At 35.2% G+C, this 14,229-nt stretch overlaps 1 protein-coding gene across 9 annotated transcripts in view; it reads right to left on the bottom strand.

Annotated features, from left to right (window-relative positions):
* Positions 1-14,229, bottom strand: part of LOC143240804 (uncharacterized) — a 194,159-nt gene that overhangs the window by 64,257 nt on the left and 115,673 nt on the right. For 8 of the 9 annotated variants that reach the window (XM_076483898.1, XM_076483900.1, XM_076483903.1 and 5 more), the window contains one exon: positions 9,258-12,054. In XM_076483898.1, the coding sequence (XP_076340013.1) occupies positions 9,258-12,054 (2,797 nt within the window). Of the gene's footprint in view, positions 1-9,257; positions 12,055-12,533; positions 12,656-14,229 lie in introns of those variants that run through there. The other variant, XM_076483904.1, reaches the window with a different exon arrangement.

Here is a 14,229-nt window from a genome sequence, read left to right as displayed (position 1 = left end):
CCCTAACCAGCTGACTATGCCGGGCCACCACAACGGATAAAAGTCAGACTTACATGCCTTAGATAATACAGTACTCGACCTTTATGTCTAATATATACTATTAACATTGTTCTAAACAGGCCTTTTCAACTAAAGTTATGTGAAAACACATTAATATAGCAAATCCAAACTTAGCACCTACTAGCGAGTCGTTCACAACTCTCGACCGAAAATATGTGTTTACCGACTACACATCTAATAAAACTGACAGTTGAAAATAATTCACAAGATAGCAATGGCTCACTACTTCCTAATACATAGTGCAAGTAAGAAAAATGGAAAAGAGACGCTATCTCTTTGTATCCATTGTCATTCTATATGTTACTTTCATGAAAAGACCCAAAGAATTTGTTTTCTATTCCTTGTCAGAAATGGCATGTGGATGTGGTACTATTATGGTCCATAATTTACTATTTAAGTAACAAACAGCGATAACAGCTAAATGAAACTAAAGTAAAAGTAAAATAAGTATTCAAACCAGCAAAATTTACTTTTCTACTTACAATACCTCACATTATACGTTCGGTGTGTCATTTAATGCGAGAAAGATAAATATATTACACATATGACAAGATTTTCAGACATTAAACAGTATTAGGAAGAGAAGCATATAAACAGCACTTACAACTCTATGATGATTAAAGTTATGTGAACTATGAAACTCGGGACAAAATTCAACACACACACACAAATGGGAATCCTCAATAGTCACAAAACTTGAATTTTTTTTAGGCAGGGTTAGAGTAAATTAAGCTATTAGACCTTGAGCGTGGTCAGATATAGCAATCAAAATAATTTGACCTCCTGAATCTAAAACTGTAATTAAGTCTCAAATAAATTAAGAGATAACGGAGGTATGAGCTAACATTTTGTAGTTGAAAAAACAAACTTAGAGCCGTTCTATGAGCCGTGGATAAAAAATAACAGCAAGTTACAACTTTATAATAGCATTACTTTATCCTACACATAGTTAGATAACCATACATATGTGTGCACACACACACTCACTTATACATTATATATGGATTTATACGAAGGATCTATACATCATTATGCATGTTCCATTTCTTTTATGCATTTTATTTTCTCAGAATTCTTTCTGTCTAAAGTATTTAACTTAAAATATAAACTTTTAATGGGAGAATTTTATATAAAAACAAACAAGCCTAACTTCTTAGCCAACCGATAATTTCCGTGGTTTTAATTTCGAGCAAAGATATACAAGAGTTATTTGCGCTAGTCATCCCTAATTTATCAGTGAAAGACTAGAGTAAGGTAGTTAATCATAACCACCCACCGCCAACTATTGGGCTACTCTGTTACCAACGAATAGTAGATTTCACCATCACCTTATAGCACCCCATTTGTTGAAAGAGCGAGTATGTTAGGTGGGACGGGAATTAGAACCCATTACCCTCAAATTGCGATCCAAGCACCCTAGCCACCTGGCCATTTCGAACCAGTTTCTCTGTGTCGTCGAATAGGAAAGGCATACTCGACTTTCGGTTTATTGTTTCTGTCCATTTGATTGCAATGGGTCCAGCATGGTGAGGTGGTTAGGGCGCTCGACTCGTAATCTGAGGGACGCTGGGTACTAGTCGCCATCACACCAAACCTGCTCGCCCTTTCGGCCGTGGGAACGTTATACTGTAACGGTCAATCCCTCTATTCGTTGGTAAAAGAGTAGCCCAAGAGTTGGTGATGACTAGCTGCCTTCTCTCTAGTCTTACATTGCTAAATCAGGGACGGCTAGCGCAGATAGCCCTCGTGTAGCTTTGCGCGAAATACAAAAATAAACAATTGGTATGTAATTCCAAATTTCCAAGATTAAATGTGCTAAAACTATTAAATGAAATACCAGACCTTCGCCACTCAGTAAAAGATATAGTGTGTTAAATAGTGATATTTGATAGAGTTTTCCATAATGTTATGTAAAGAGACATTATTATTTTTAGAATTTGAAAACACGCGTGGCTAGTAGCTAAAATACAATGATTTCCTTCCAAAGAAAGCTAAATTTAAAAATCATGTTATTTAATCCATGCAATATTCATGTGACCGTAACTGGATTGTTTTCATAAGCAGACATTTAACAAGTTTCGTATGAGAAATATAAGTACATTTTTCACTTGTGGATCTAAGTTTAATATTTGAAGTAAGCAATTTTCGATTGGAATTTTTAACCTCAAAGGCATTTTATTTGCACGTGAGTTCAACGTGCTGGTCAGAAATTGTTCTCCTTAATTTTGAATTACTGACCACAGAAAAACAACCAGCTACCAGTACCCGCCACCATAAGTGTTTTATTTGACTCTTTCAAAATAATAGCTTCCAAGTGGCACAGCGATACATCCGTAGACTTACAACTTTAAAAACCGGGTTTCGATACTTGCGGTGGGCAGAGCATAGATAGCCCATTATGTGACTTTGTGCTTAACTACAAACAAACAAATAAATTTAAAGCATGGGTGTTTTTTTCCTTATAGCAAAGCCACAAAGGGATATCTGCTCAGCCCACCGAGGGGAATCGAACCCCTGATTTTAGCGTTGTAAATCCGGAGACATACCGCTGTACTAGCGGGGGGCAAATTTAAAGCAATAACAGGATTAACTGTTACTTTTACAAAGTGCTCAAATCTGACAAAACTTGGTCGGTGGCATATCACCTTCAGTACTGTTATGTTCGATCCACAGACTGACATATCAATACAAGGCCACAGCCATAAAAATTTAAATGGAACTAAGTAGCTTGAAGAAATTCAAATATAAAATGTACACCCATTGAGCTAAATTAGAAAAGTTACGTAATTTAAAATATGAGAACGTTAACCAAGTAAATGCACAAGATATTTTTAGCCTCTTATTTGTATTGAAATGCTTTAAATTACCTCAAACATTTAATGTCATTGCAAATAATGACTTTAGCTTTGCGTTTTTTTATGTCAACTTTAGGAATTTATAAAGAAGAAAACTGATTGGAAGTAGTTTCATCTTCAGTAATAAAGCATCACAAAAAATATATATTAATCAAATCTTTTCTAAACGTAACTTAGAGTTAGACGACGTAAGATTATCAACCTAGTTACTGAGATCTGGACATTAGTTTTCCTGCAAAAAAAATTACAAAGGTTACGTCTTAAAAACCTTTAATTTTTCGACGTATTCAAGCATAGAGAAAATTTATTCTCCAGTAAGTACATTGGCTAATAATTGCTATGAATATTTTTTCTTATTTAAACACAGAACTAATAAAGATTGTAGTAAACAATAAATGCAGAAAATTATTCTATAAATATTCTTTAAAATACAAATTAATGTTGATTCTTGTGATAAACGTGCACTTGGTGTGCCCAGATAATAAATGGAGACATTAAACGTACACCACAGTTTTGTCATTACCACTGATATGTGGATAGAAGAAAAACATGGAAAAAATAAAGCGGAAATATATTGTAAAATTCAATACTCAACCACCGTCAGATTGTAAACATTCGTGTCATGTAAACGAGATGAACATAGCTCTTCTTCATAAAATGTTTGTTGTAACTCTTGTTCCGGTTGAGTGCCCTCTGATGGTAAACTAAAATTCTCTCATTTTCTGAACATTTGTTCCTTTATCTCTAACAGTTCGTCTATAACGGTTATGTCTTGGAAAATCATTAGTGTAAGCTTGGTATGCATCCGACCTAACTGCTTGTTTTTACCGTCTTTATTTAATTACAGGTCTTAATTACGTTCGTTGAATCATGGCTAATGACCGTAGCACGAAATGTGACAGTTGGCAGGCTAGAAAGCCCCATTTTCATCGTAATTAAGAGTCTGAATTCTCTGTTATCTAAAACACAGTATAAAAGACCAGATTGCAAACAGCAAATTTCAGCCTCAAACCTTGTGATGTCACAAGCATATACTGAGAATAATAATATAGTGTGGTAATCATGGTTTTCATTATTATTCATATTTCCGATGAAAATGTAAATAATAATGTATTTGTAAACTATTTATTTAACAGTACTACATGAACAATGTATAAAAATATGCTAAACAGATGTCAACTTAACATTTACTTTGGAACATTTTCAAACAATATTTGACAGTTAAAATACTTTAAAATCAAATTATGTAATAACCCGAGTAAGATCGATTTTAGCCCGGCATGGCCAGGTGGGTTAAGGCGTTCGATTCGTCATCCGAGGGTCGCGGGTTTGAATCCCCATCGCACCAAACATGTTCGCCCTTTCAGCCGTAGGGGCGTTATAATATGACGTTTAATCCCACTATTCGTTGGTAAAAGAGTAGCCCCAGAGTTGGCGGTGGGTGGTGATGACTAGCTGCTTTCCGTCTGGTTTTACACTGTTAAATCAGGGACGACTAGCGCAGATAGCTCTCGAGTAGCTTTTCGCAAAATTCAAAAAACAAACAAACAAGATTAATTTTAATGATTACTCTACGTAACACAAATTTCGTTCCTGGTTAGTGTGTGTTATTTCTTAATTGCTTGTGTTGTAAAAGTACAGAAAACGTCCCTTCAAAATTTGCACATTTTCATTTACATAAGGTCTAAATAAAACAACATATGGATCGAGATTTGCATGTATTTATACTAAAGTTATACAAAAATTATAAAAATGTTTAGAAGTGAGTAGTTTTTCGAGATTTGCGACTGTAACTTAAATCAATTTCACGTATCAGCCCCAAAATATAGTTTCCCATCATGTTTTCGTTATACACTTCTTGGTAGCGGCCTTCAAAGTCCAGTATATCTTGATGGAAGCGCTTGCCTTGCTCCTTTGAGTATGCTCCCATGTTCTCTTTGAATTTGTCAGGATGAGTGTCAAGGATATAGACTTTTAGAGGCATCCTTTAGCCCATTTTGCCGTAGTTCTTCACCAGAGCCTCAACCAGTTCCACAATTTCGGCCTTGTGATTGCCCAAGAAGCCCCAAACCACTGAGACAAGTCACAAACTTGTGTCAAAAACTGTCACAAGCTTTTTTTTTCTCTTTCTACTGAGCTTCTTGGGGAATTCTGTGCTCCAACGAAGACACCAGCTTTGACCTTTGCTTCGGACAGAAGTCTCGAAGGTACTTGAAGGCTGCAGACTTCTTATCAAGAGCTGTGACAAATTGTTTCATAAGACCCAATTTTATGTGCAATGGTGGGAAAAACACCTTCTGGAGATCTACCAGTGGCTCAGCTCACACTTGACATTGTGCCTCTCCACGGAGAACTCGGTCCGTTGTTGCCAGTGCTTCCTGTTGTAGTGCGCTGCGGTGTCCCTGCTGTCCCAAAGGCAAAGATAATAGGGAAACTTGATAAAGCTTCCTTGGAGACCCATCAGGAATTTCACCATTTAAGTTTTCAATAACCTCCCAGTCATACTCATTATACTTCAAGGCTTCAAGCAAGGTCTTGACGATGTTGTATTCCTCTTTGAGGTGCACCGAACGAGCCAGGGGAAGAGACGGATACTTATTCCTGTTATAGAGCAGCACAGCTTTGAGGCTCTTGGATGAGCTATCAATGAAAAGGCACCACTCGTTCGGATTACAGGCAATTCTAATTGGCTCGCACAGACCGGATACATTGTGGCAGAAGCAGAGCCCATCTTGACGAGTGAAATTCTACAACATTCTAGAAAATTCTTGTAAGTTCTACAACATTCTAGAAAGTTCTTGAAAATTCTTGTAAGTTCGAAAAAAAATCTCTATCAGCTACTCAGCACTTAATCTACATGGAATGTTCTGGAAAATGGTTAAATTTGAAAATTTCATTACCCAGGTCAAAAAAGCAAAGTTTGAAGAGAAAAATAGGTCTTTTCCATTTACTTTAGACATAAGCAATTGAGAAATAATACTTTCTGCCCAGGAACAAGAAAAAGTAAAAATTTTGCTACATAGCGTTTTTTAAACATTTTCACGAAAGCTGTAATAATATCTAGATAAGGGTACATGTACTCAACTTAGCACAGGAGTTGCTAAACAGTCACATCTCTCAGTAATAACTTATGGAAACTCAAAATCATCTACACGATATTACTACTGAACAAAGAAAATATACTGGGTGTTCTACTACACTTTATCAAAAGTGTTATGAAATTTTGTCTCGACTAATTTTTATACCCATTTCTTTACATTAATTTTCCATAAGTATAAAGTAAGTGGGGCGTCAAATGAAATTAGACTTTGGTTCAATGTAGACGAATTTACAATCGATATTTGTACAAATTATCCATAAACACAGCATGGCAATTCCAAAGTTTCTCGCTAGAGCACTTAGTCATACGTACAGACTAGTTTTTATCTTTTTTTTAACATACGGGGATTATTAAGATATTCCAATAAAAAAAACAAAGAAAAACAGCTATACAGAGCTGAATTTAAAATTATTTAATGTATATCGTGATCATAAAGAAACCTGACTATTGAAAATAATCATACGTTCAACTACTTGTCCTAGGTTAACTAAATTTCACTATACGTGGTGTTTCGAAACTTTTGTACGCCATTGAAGATAATCTTGTTTTGCAAACTGACAAGACAAACTATGTTGTAAATCAACGCATAAGAAAACAAATCCGATAATAATTACATTGCATCAACAGGGTACCTTGTAACAATATGTTCAGACGCAATTCTATTAATCACCTGCTGGGCAAATCTACGGATTTACAACGCTAAAATCAGGGGTTCGATTCCTCTCGGTGAACACAGCAGATAGCCCGATGTGGCTTTGCTATATGAAAAAACACGCACACACAGACAATCCTATTAATATATCAAAGATTAGCTTATAAGACTTAAGATAATCCTTCGTTTCACAGACTCAGCTAACACTGCAAAATAATTTTCATATATGTAACTGAAAATATTGTCCAACTTTTACCCTAAAGACTGTAAGTAAACCGACTTGAAGAAACTAACTATAACATAATTGGTAGAGGTTATTACTTATACCGTACATAATAATGTATTTGTATCTACAGTAATTAACAATACACGAAACGAACTAGTAGGTGTTAGCAAACATTATTAAAACTGATGTCTAAAACCACACTATCGAAGAATTACATCAGTGCTTCCTTTCCTATAGAGGTATTTTATTATTTTGAAGGTTTGTTTTGTTTTTGCGCAAATTCGCGCAAAGCTACCCGAGAGCTATCTGAACTAGCCGTCCCTAATTTAGTAATGTAAGACTAGAGAAAAGGCAGCTAGTCATCACCACCCACCGCCAACTCTTGGGCTCCTTTTGTATTAACGAATAGTGGGACTGGTCTGACCGTCACATTATAACGGCCCCACGGCTGAAAGGGCGAGCATATTTGGTGCGACCGGGATTCGAACTGGCGACCCTCCGATTACGAGTCCAATGCCTTAACCCACCTGGTCATGCCGGGCCTTATTTTGAAGGAGACACTCGGGATTAAAGTTACAAAATAACAATGTCAGGTTTGGATTATCACAGTGGTTTAAATAACTATGTCAGGTTTAAATTATCGCAAGGACTGTAATGACAGTGTCAAGTTTAGATTATCACAAGAGCTTAAATAACAATATCATGTTTAGATTATTACAGGGACTTAAATAACAATGTCAAGTTCAGATTATCACAATGACTTAAATAGGTATATCGGATTTAGAAATTCATAAAAAACAAATTATGTCTGTAGCATTTACTAAATGTGAATAATAATTTTCACGTGTGAATACAAGTGTTCTGGTACATCAGTCATCTAAACAATAACTATTGATTTAGATGCAGCATCGTTTAATAGTTTAATGTCCATTAGAGACTTACTAAAAATAATAAATCTTTCATAGAAGACCGTGTATTTATACCACATTTATTGACTCGAAGACCTATGTAGCTTCAAGTAACGTGGTTAAACAATCTTGGCTTCTCAGATCTTTATTTTTCACGTAGTTAGTAAACTTTTTCAGTTATGTAAGTTAAGATAACCAAACATTAAACATTCTCAGTAGTTGCTGAATAAAGGGTATATAAGATAACAAGAAGATGATTCAAGTAATTTATTGTGAACAACTAACCTTGTGAAAATGAGTGTGAGATTGTGTTTACGACTGCGAGCATTGAACATACGAGTTTATACAGGGTGTTCGGAAAGTCACTGTGCACTTATATATTTATTAACAGACATGTTTTAATATAGAATATAGGAGCTAAATATGAATGACAATTATAAACAATGTTGAAAGTGACCCCTGTTGGCATCAATACAGGCTTGGATCCTTCTTATTTTGTTTCTAAACACCGATATCAGTTGCTGGATTGAAATAGACTGAATAAAATATGATTACAAAACTGCACAGTGACTTTCCGAACACCCTGTATAATATAACTGTACAAAATATTGAAAACAAACTTGAACATTATTAGTTATAAAGATAAATGTGAAATTCACAAACGATTTAAAAAACAGTGTTTGCATCAGTGCTCGTGCAACTTTCCTACTTTTAAAAACCAATAAAGGAAAGTTTATAATCCTCTTTTCTAACCATTAAAGAATTATGAAAATATTCTCTGAAACACTTTATAGGAGACGAGTTTTTAACATGTGGAGCACGTTGTTCATGTTCATACTATTTTTACAGCCGTTACTGAAAGATATAAACATAAAACTATTTTGGCTGGAGTGTTAAATTACACCACGTAAAAAAAGTTTTTACTTTTTCTTGTTCCTGGACAGAAAATGTTATTTCCCAATTGCTTATGCATAAATTTTAAATGGAAAAGACCTATTTTTCTCTTCAAACTTTGCTTTTGTGATCTGGGAGCGTATAACAAAAATATGATGGAAGACTATATTTGGAGGCTGATACGTGAAAGCGATTTACATTACAGTCGCAAATCTCAAAACATTACTCACTTCTAAACATTTTTGTATAACTTTAGTATAAATATGTGTAAATCTTGATCCATATATTGTTTTATTCAGACCTTATGTAATTGAAAAATGTGCAACTTTGCCCGTTTTGACATAGAAAATAGGTTAATTTCTAAATTTCATTATCCAGGTCACAAAAGCAAAGTTTGAAGGGAATAATTGCTGTTTTCTGCACCTTTACAACATAAGCAATTAAGAAATAACAGATATTATCCAAGAACAAAATTTATGTTACATAGTGTTATTAGTTAAGTCTCGAAATTAGTCTAAATGTTAGGTGATTAAACTCCACAGATTGAAAGTTTGAAACTTACCAGCGGAATGGCTGATCTAATGCTGCTCCCAGTAAGTTCACTTATTCTTTCAGTTTTTTCTTTATCTTCTAATGTTTTAGTTATGGTTGTCTCTGTTCCTAATGCAGATGAGATTACTGGTTCGGTAGTGAATGGCCCAACCTTTGTTTTCATACAGTTGTCTGGACTAATGTTTTTTTGAGGTCGTAAATTGGAGTTCAATAAAAATGTTCCGGAAGAAATATTTTGTGACTTTGTTACAGGGATGCTGTTTTGATGGTTCAAACCTCTTTCTCGGTTGTGTTTACGTTCTCCAACGTTCTCTTTTCTAGAAGAAAAGCATTTATTCTCATTTGATAGAATATGACTCTGGATAACTTCCGAAATTCCATTTCGAAAAACATTATTGTGGCGATCCATTGTGCCAGTCACCAGTTTATGAGAAGCTTGTAGTGGGTTTTGAGAAGCACTGGCATTGATCAGTTGCTTTTCCTGACTTAACGTATCACTAGCACCACGAAACTGTTCACTAGGAAGACTAGAAGTAGGTAAATCTCGTTCCGCGACTTTGGTGCTCGTTGAATATAAGGCTTTTTGCCGTTGATAAAATGACAGAACGGCTTGTCTTTGGATTGCTTTAAGTTCAGTATCTGTTATCTGAGGCTTTTTGTCCGGACTTAAATACATAATGTGGTTATGAAGATTATTTGAAGTCGATGTCTGACTCTTTATTGCCAAATCACATTCATTCTGTGATTTTAGAATAATCTTTTGTGGAGGGTTATATTTTTGATATATTTTTTTCTCTGTAGCAAGTTTTTTATGTTCAAGCTGAGGCGAAGCAGAAGTTTTAACATCATTTTCTAACATTTTATTTTCACTATTGGTACAAGTCTTCATCTGTTCTTTTGGAACTTCAAGTCGTTGGCAGAAACCATAAAAGTGGTCATGTGTTGTAATGTCTTCAGAAAGCAAGTTTTCCTTTTTTATTCCTTCTTCTGTTTCGCATTTTGTAAATTTGTCGGAGACTTTCTCTGAAGACTGCTGTTTCTCAGCAAAACCGGTTTCTCTGTCATTAGTATTTGCCTTGCGAGAAATGTGTACGTTTTTGGAAATTCTGTTGTAAATTTGTTTTGCATCTGGCGTGTAATACACAACACTTTGAGAGTCATGGCGAACTGGTTGCTGAACCCTGGAACTGTGGACCACATTTTCTTGATTCAACCCATTTTTTGCTACTAAATGAGCTCTTAATCCACATTCAAGTGACGTAGTTGTGAAACGACTTCCACAAGAAGATTGTGGAGACAAGCGCCCACTATCCGGTAATGTTGATAATCCACTATCCGGTAATGTTGATAATCCACTATCAAGCAAAGAAGACCGGTTGGAAAACTGCATGCTCAACGAACTCAAATCACTATAAGAACCATGCCATTGTAAAGCCTCTTGATTATCAGCATTTCGAATCTCTTCTATCACGATTTTATTTGGCATCTCAATGGCGCTTTGTGCAATCCTGAAAGATCCGTGACAGTCAACACTTAATGGATTTCTGTTTTCAACACAATCCTGTTTCAATAAGTTCGTCCCATATTCTGAAGCTGATCCGTCCCACGATGAAAGACTTCCATAAGCTGAAGACTGTGATGGTGGGTATTCGCTATAGTGTTTCAAAAAATCATGGTACTTCCCCCAGTAGGGTTCCATTTTGGGTTCTTGTGTTTGGTAAGAAACATCACGTTCAGCAGGCATTTGGATGATGTTTCTTCCATGTACTTCTGTAACATTATCAGAACGAATGTCACCCTGAGGAACTTGTAGTTCCTCAGAACAACTTCGATTCAATACTTGCTTAGACCCAACTTCGTGGTTAGCATTCGACGATAAAAGTAGTGCAGTAGGTTGGTTTTCTACATCTGCTGTGTTTTTCCTTTTTGAACTTTCAATACCTTTTTCTAAGACCGGCGGAAGTTGGCTGGTACACATCTTGTAAGATTTTTTGGGACGGGAATATACAACACGAAGTTTAGGATAATCTGTTTGGTTAGACCAAGAGTGAGATCTGTAGTTAACCGCTGACATTGGTGGAGTGCCTCCTGAATGCACTGCTGTTGCTGGCCAGGATGGACACTTTTCATGTAAAACATCAGTGACAGCACATTTCTTCTGTTCCAGGTTTTCCTTTCCTGCTAATGTATTACAATTAGAACGTTCCGAAAGATCACCCACTTTTCTAGTAATGTTTTCAACACTTTGTGATGCACCTCCATTATCTACTTGTCGACTTTGAAAGACATTGGATATGTTCTGGGAAATATCTCGTGTTTTATTAGAATATATCCTCGTCCGTTTACAAAAATCCATATTATTCTTATCATCTAGTGTATTTTGAAAGTCCCCTTTTTGACAACTTTGTGGAACATTAGAGACATCTGTAGGTTTACTCGTATACTCCTGATTTTCCGATTCAGTTCTTCCCTGAACGACAGGTGTAAAATCAAAACCACTTTTTGACGCTAGTTCTTTGTAAACAGATTTTTTGAATCTGCGTGTGACCATTCTATTATCTTCCGTACTGTGAGGTACAGTATTACTGAGTTGATTTTCCGCCTTCCCTAGATCAAGAAGGAAGTTTATGGTAGTTTGACTGATCGTTGACAGTTGGCCTCCTGGTGCCGAACGCAGGCTACTCAAGGATTCGGAACTGGAATGGTGATGCTGTAGTTTTTCAGGAGATGTGAACGAGAAACTTAACGGTTTGATAGACACCAGTGGATCTTCTGCTTGCCGGTGATAATGTGATTTCCACGGATCTCTATAAAAAGAAAGAGAAAACAAAGTTTTGGCTATATTCAAAGGAACTTTTAATTTCACTATTATTCATTTTGTTTAATTGAGTCGAACTTACACACTAACTGTCATTACTTTAAAATACTTCTGGGAAAAACAATTATTTACTTTGTATATTTAGAAATACTGAGAATATCCTTTCGCCAAAACGTATAAGAAGTTACTTTCGATAAATCCTTCGCTGCTTAACGTGTTAAAAACATTTATCTCCCATATACATATTTAATGTCAACTAGAATTTTTACAGATTGTAGCTTCCGCGTAGTAGTACATCACTGCTCTAAACATTTGTTTTTAATTTGAATCATTAATATTTGAAGTCGGGCAAAAATTCACTGAAAACTATCTTTGAACTAACTAACTTATGGATTTAGAATATATCCTGCACATTAAGAGGCGGTGTAAGTCAATCATGTGAGAAAAGTGACAGTTACTTATACTTACGTCAACATTTTTTTTAGGTTTCTTGATATAATAGTAACCATTGCCACAAAGTCACTTTATCAAAAGTCGAGGGAACAGATATTATGTTGTTAACTTAATGCTATTACTGTCAGTAAGAATTAAAAACAAGAAGCAAAAGGATAACAATCAATACCAAAAACCGATTAAACAGTTTTGGTGCATACTTCGTGTGCATCTATTAACGCTACAATGTGTTATTTGGAATAACAAAATTGTGCAACTTGTTGTAAGTATCATCATCGTAATGAAATCAGTGATAACTTTTATTGTGACGTCAGTCCGACCACGATTACAAATATCGGGAATTAACACACGTAACATTTCATAACAGAATCCAAAACTCAATTCAGTTAAGTTTTCTAGACACTACATAAAATAAAACTTAAATATTTTCAGCTTTTAAGGACGAAGGTCTTCAAACATTATCTGAATAGTCGAAGAGAAGCCAATTTTCCATGTTTATGCTTTTTGGAATTGAGAGAAAACAATAGTTGTAGATAATGAACAGAGTTATATATTGGAAAAGCGAAGGGGTATCAAAAACACCTGTATTTAGAGTTAAAGAAAAAAGCAGAACAAAAGTAGGTTGCCAGAGACGAGATACTGGTAGTAATAAGTAAAACATATCTCCCAAAGTTTGTGTTCCAGGTCCAATAATTACAGACAACGTTTATTAAAATTAACCCTAATTATATAGATCAAATGGAACAGCAACTTCTATAATAATGAAGCCACCAAACGAAAAACAACTGAGAAGAAATGGATATTTGTATTTATGGTGCAAAAGGCAGGTAGACAGTAACGTCTTATTATACACAGTCCAGGCTAAGGAACTGACTGTCACTCTTATAATTCACATACAGATTAAAGTGAGTGAAATATTTTGTGACATAGGACGGATTCGAACTTGCCTTCAAAATCCAGACCTCTGTCACAGGGCTTGCTCGTGCGCAAAGAGATACTATCATAACCTATCCACAAGAAAGTTTAGCTGTTATGACTAGAATGCACTGAACCAGCACTTTGTTATTGTCATTATTAACGATAGTTTCCTTTACAATGGTCACTTATCTGAATGAATAGCATAACGAGATATTAATCAATGATTATAACTTATAATATACTGAATGAAATGCATTATTTTATTTCGTTTGCTTGTTTTACAATTTCACGCAGAGAGAAGGCAGATAGTCAATAGCTACTGACGCCCGCCGCCGACTCTTAAGCTACTCTTAAGTGATTCACTAGTGAGATTTGACAGTCACTTTTATTATGTATTCACAGCCTAAATAATACGGAGCACGTTTTTGCCGCAATAAATTATGAGCCATAAATCCTTTGGTGCACAGTTCGGGTTAGTTAACCACTAGGCCACTTTCGGCCACAACAATTTATAATTTTCCAGTATATGTACGGATAACTCATACTGTTATGTTACAGAGAAACACGAAATAAATAAACTTATTGAATATACATAAATCTCAACATGATATAGGCTTTACTCGTTATTACCTCTGGTAATTCATGAATATGTTATAAGTTAGGCTAACAACATGATGTATGTAAAAGTTAATTAAACTAACCTGCAATTGCAAATTTACTTTTTTTTGTACAAACTCGAATAATATATACAACTACAAACAAGGATCATCAGATGTATAAGTATATGATTTCT

Source organism: Tachypleus tridentatus, chromosome 13, assembly GCF_004210375.1.
Source record: "Tachypleus tridentatus isolate NWPU-2018 chromosome 13, ASM421037v1, whole genome shotgun sequence".
NCBI classification, from domain to species: domain Eukaryota; kingdom Metazoa; phylum Arthropoda; class Merostomata; order Xiphosura; family Limulidae; genus Tachypleus; species Tachypleus tridentatus.
The sequence above is the reverse complement of the archived record's forward strand: the minus strand, read 5'-3'. Positions and strand labels throughout refer to the sequence as shown.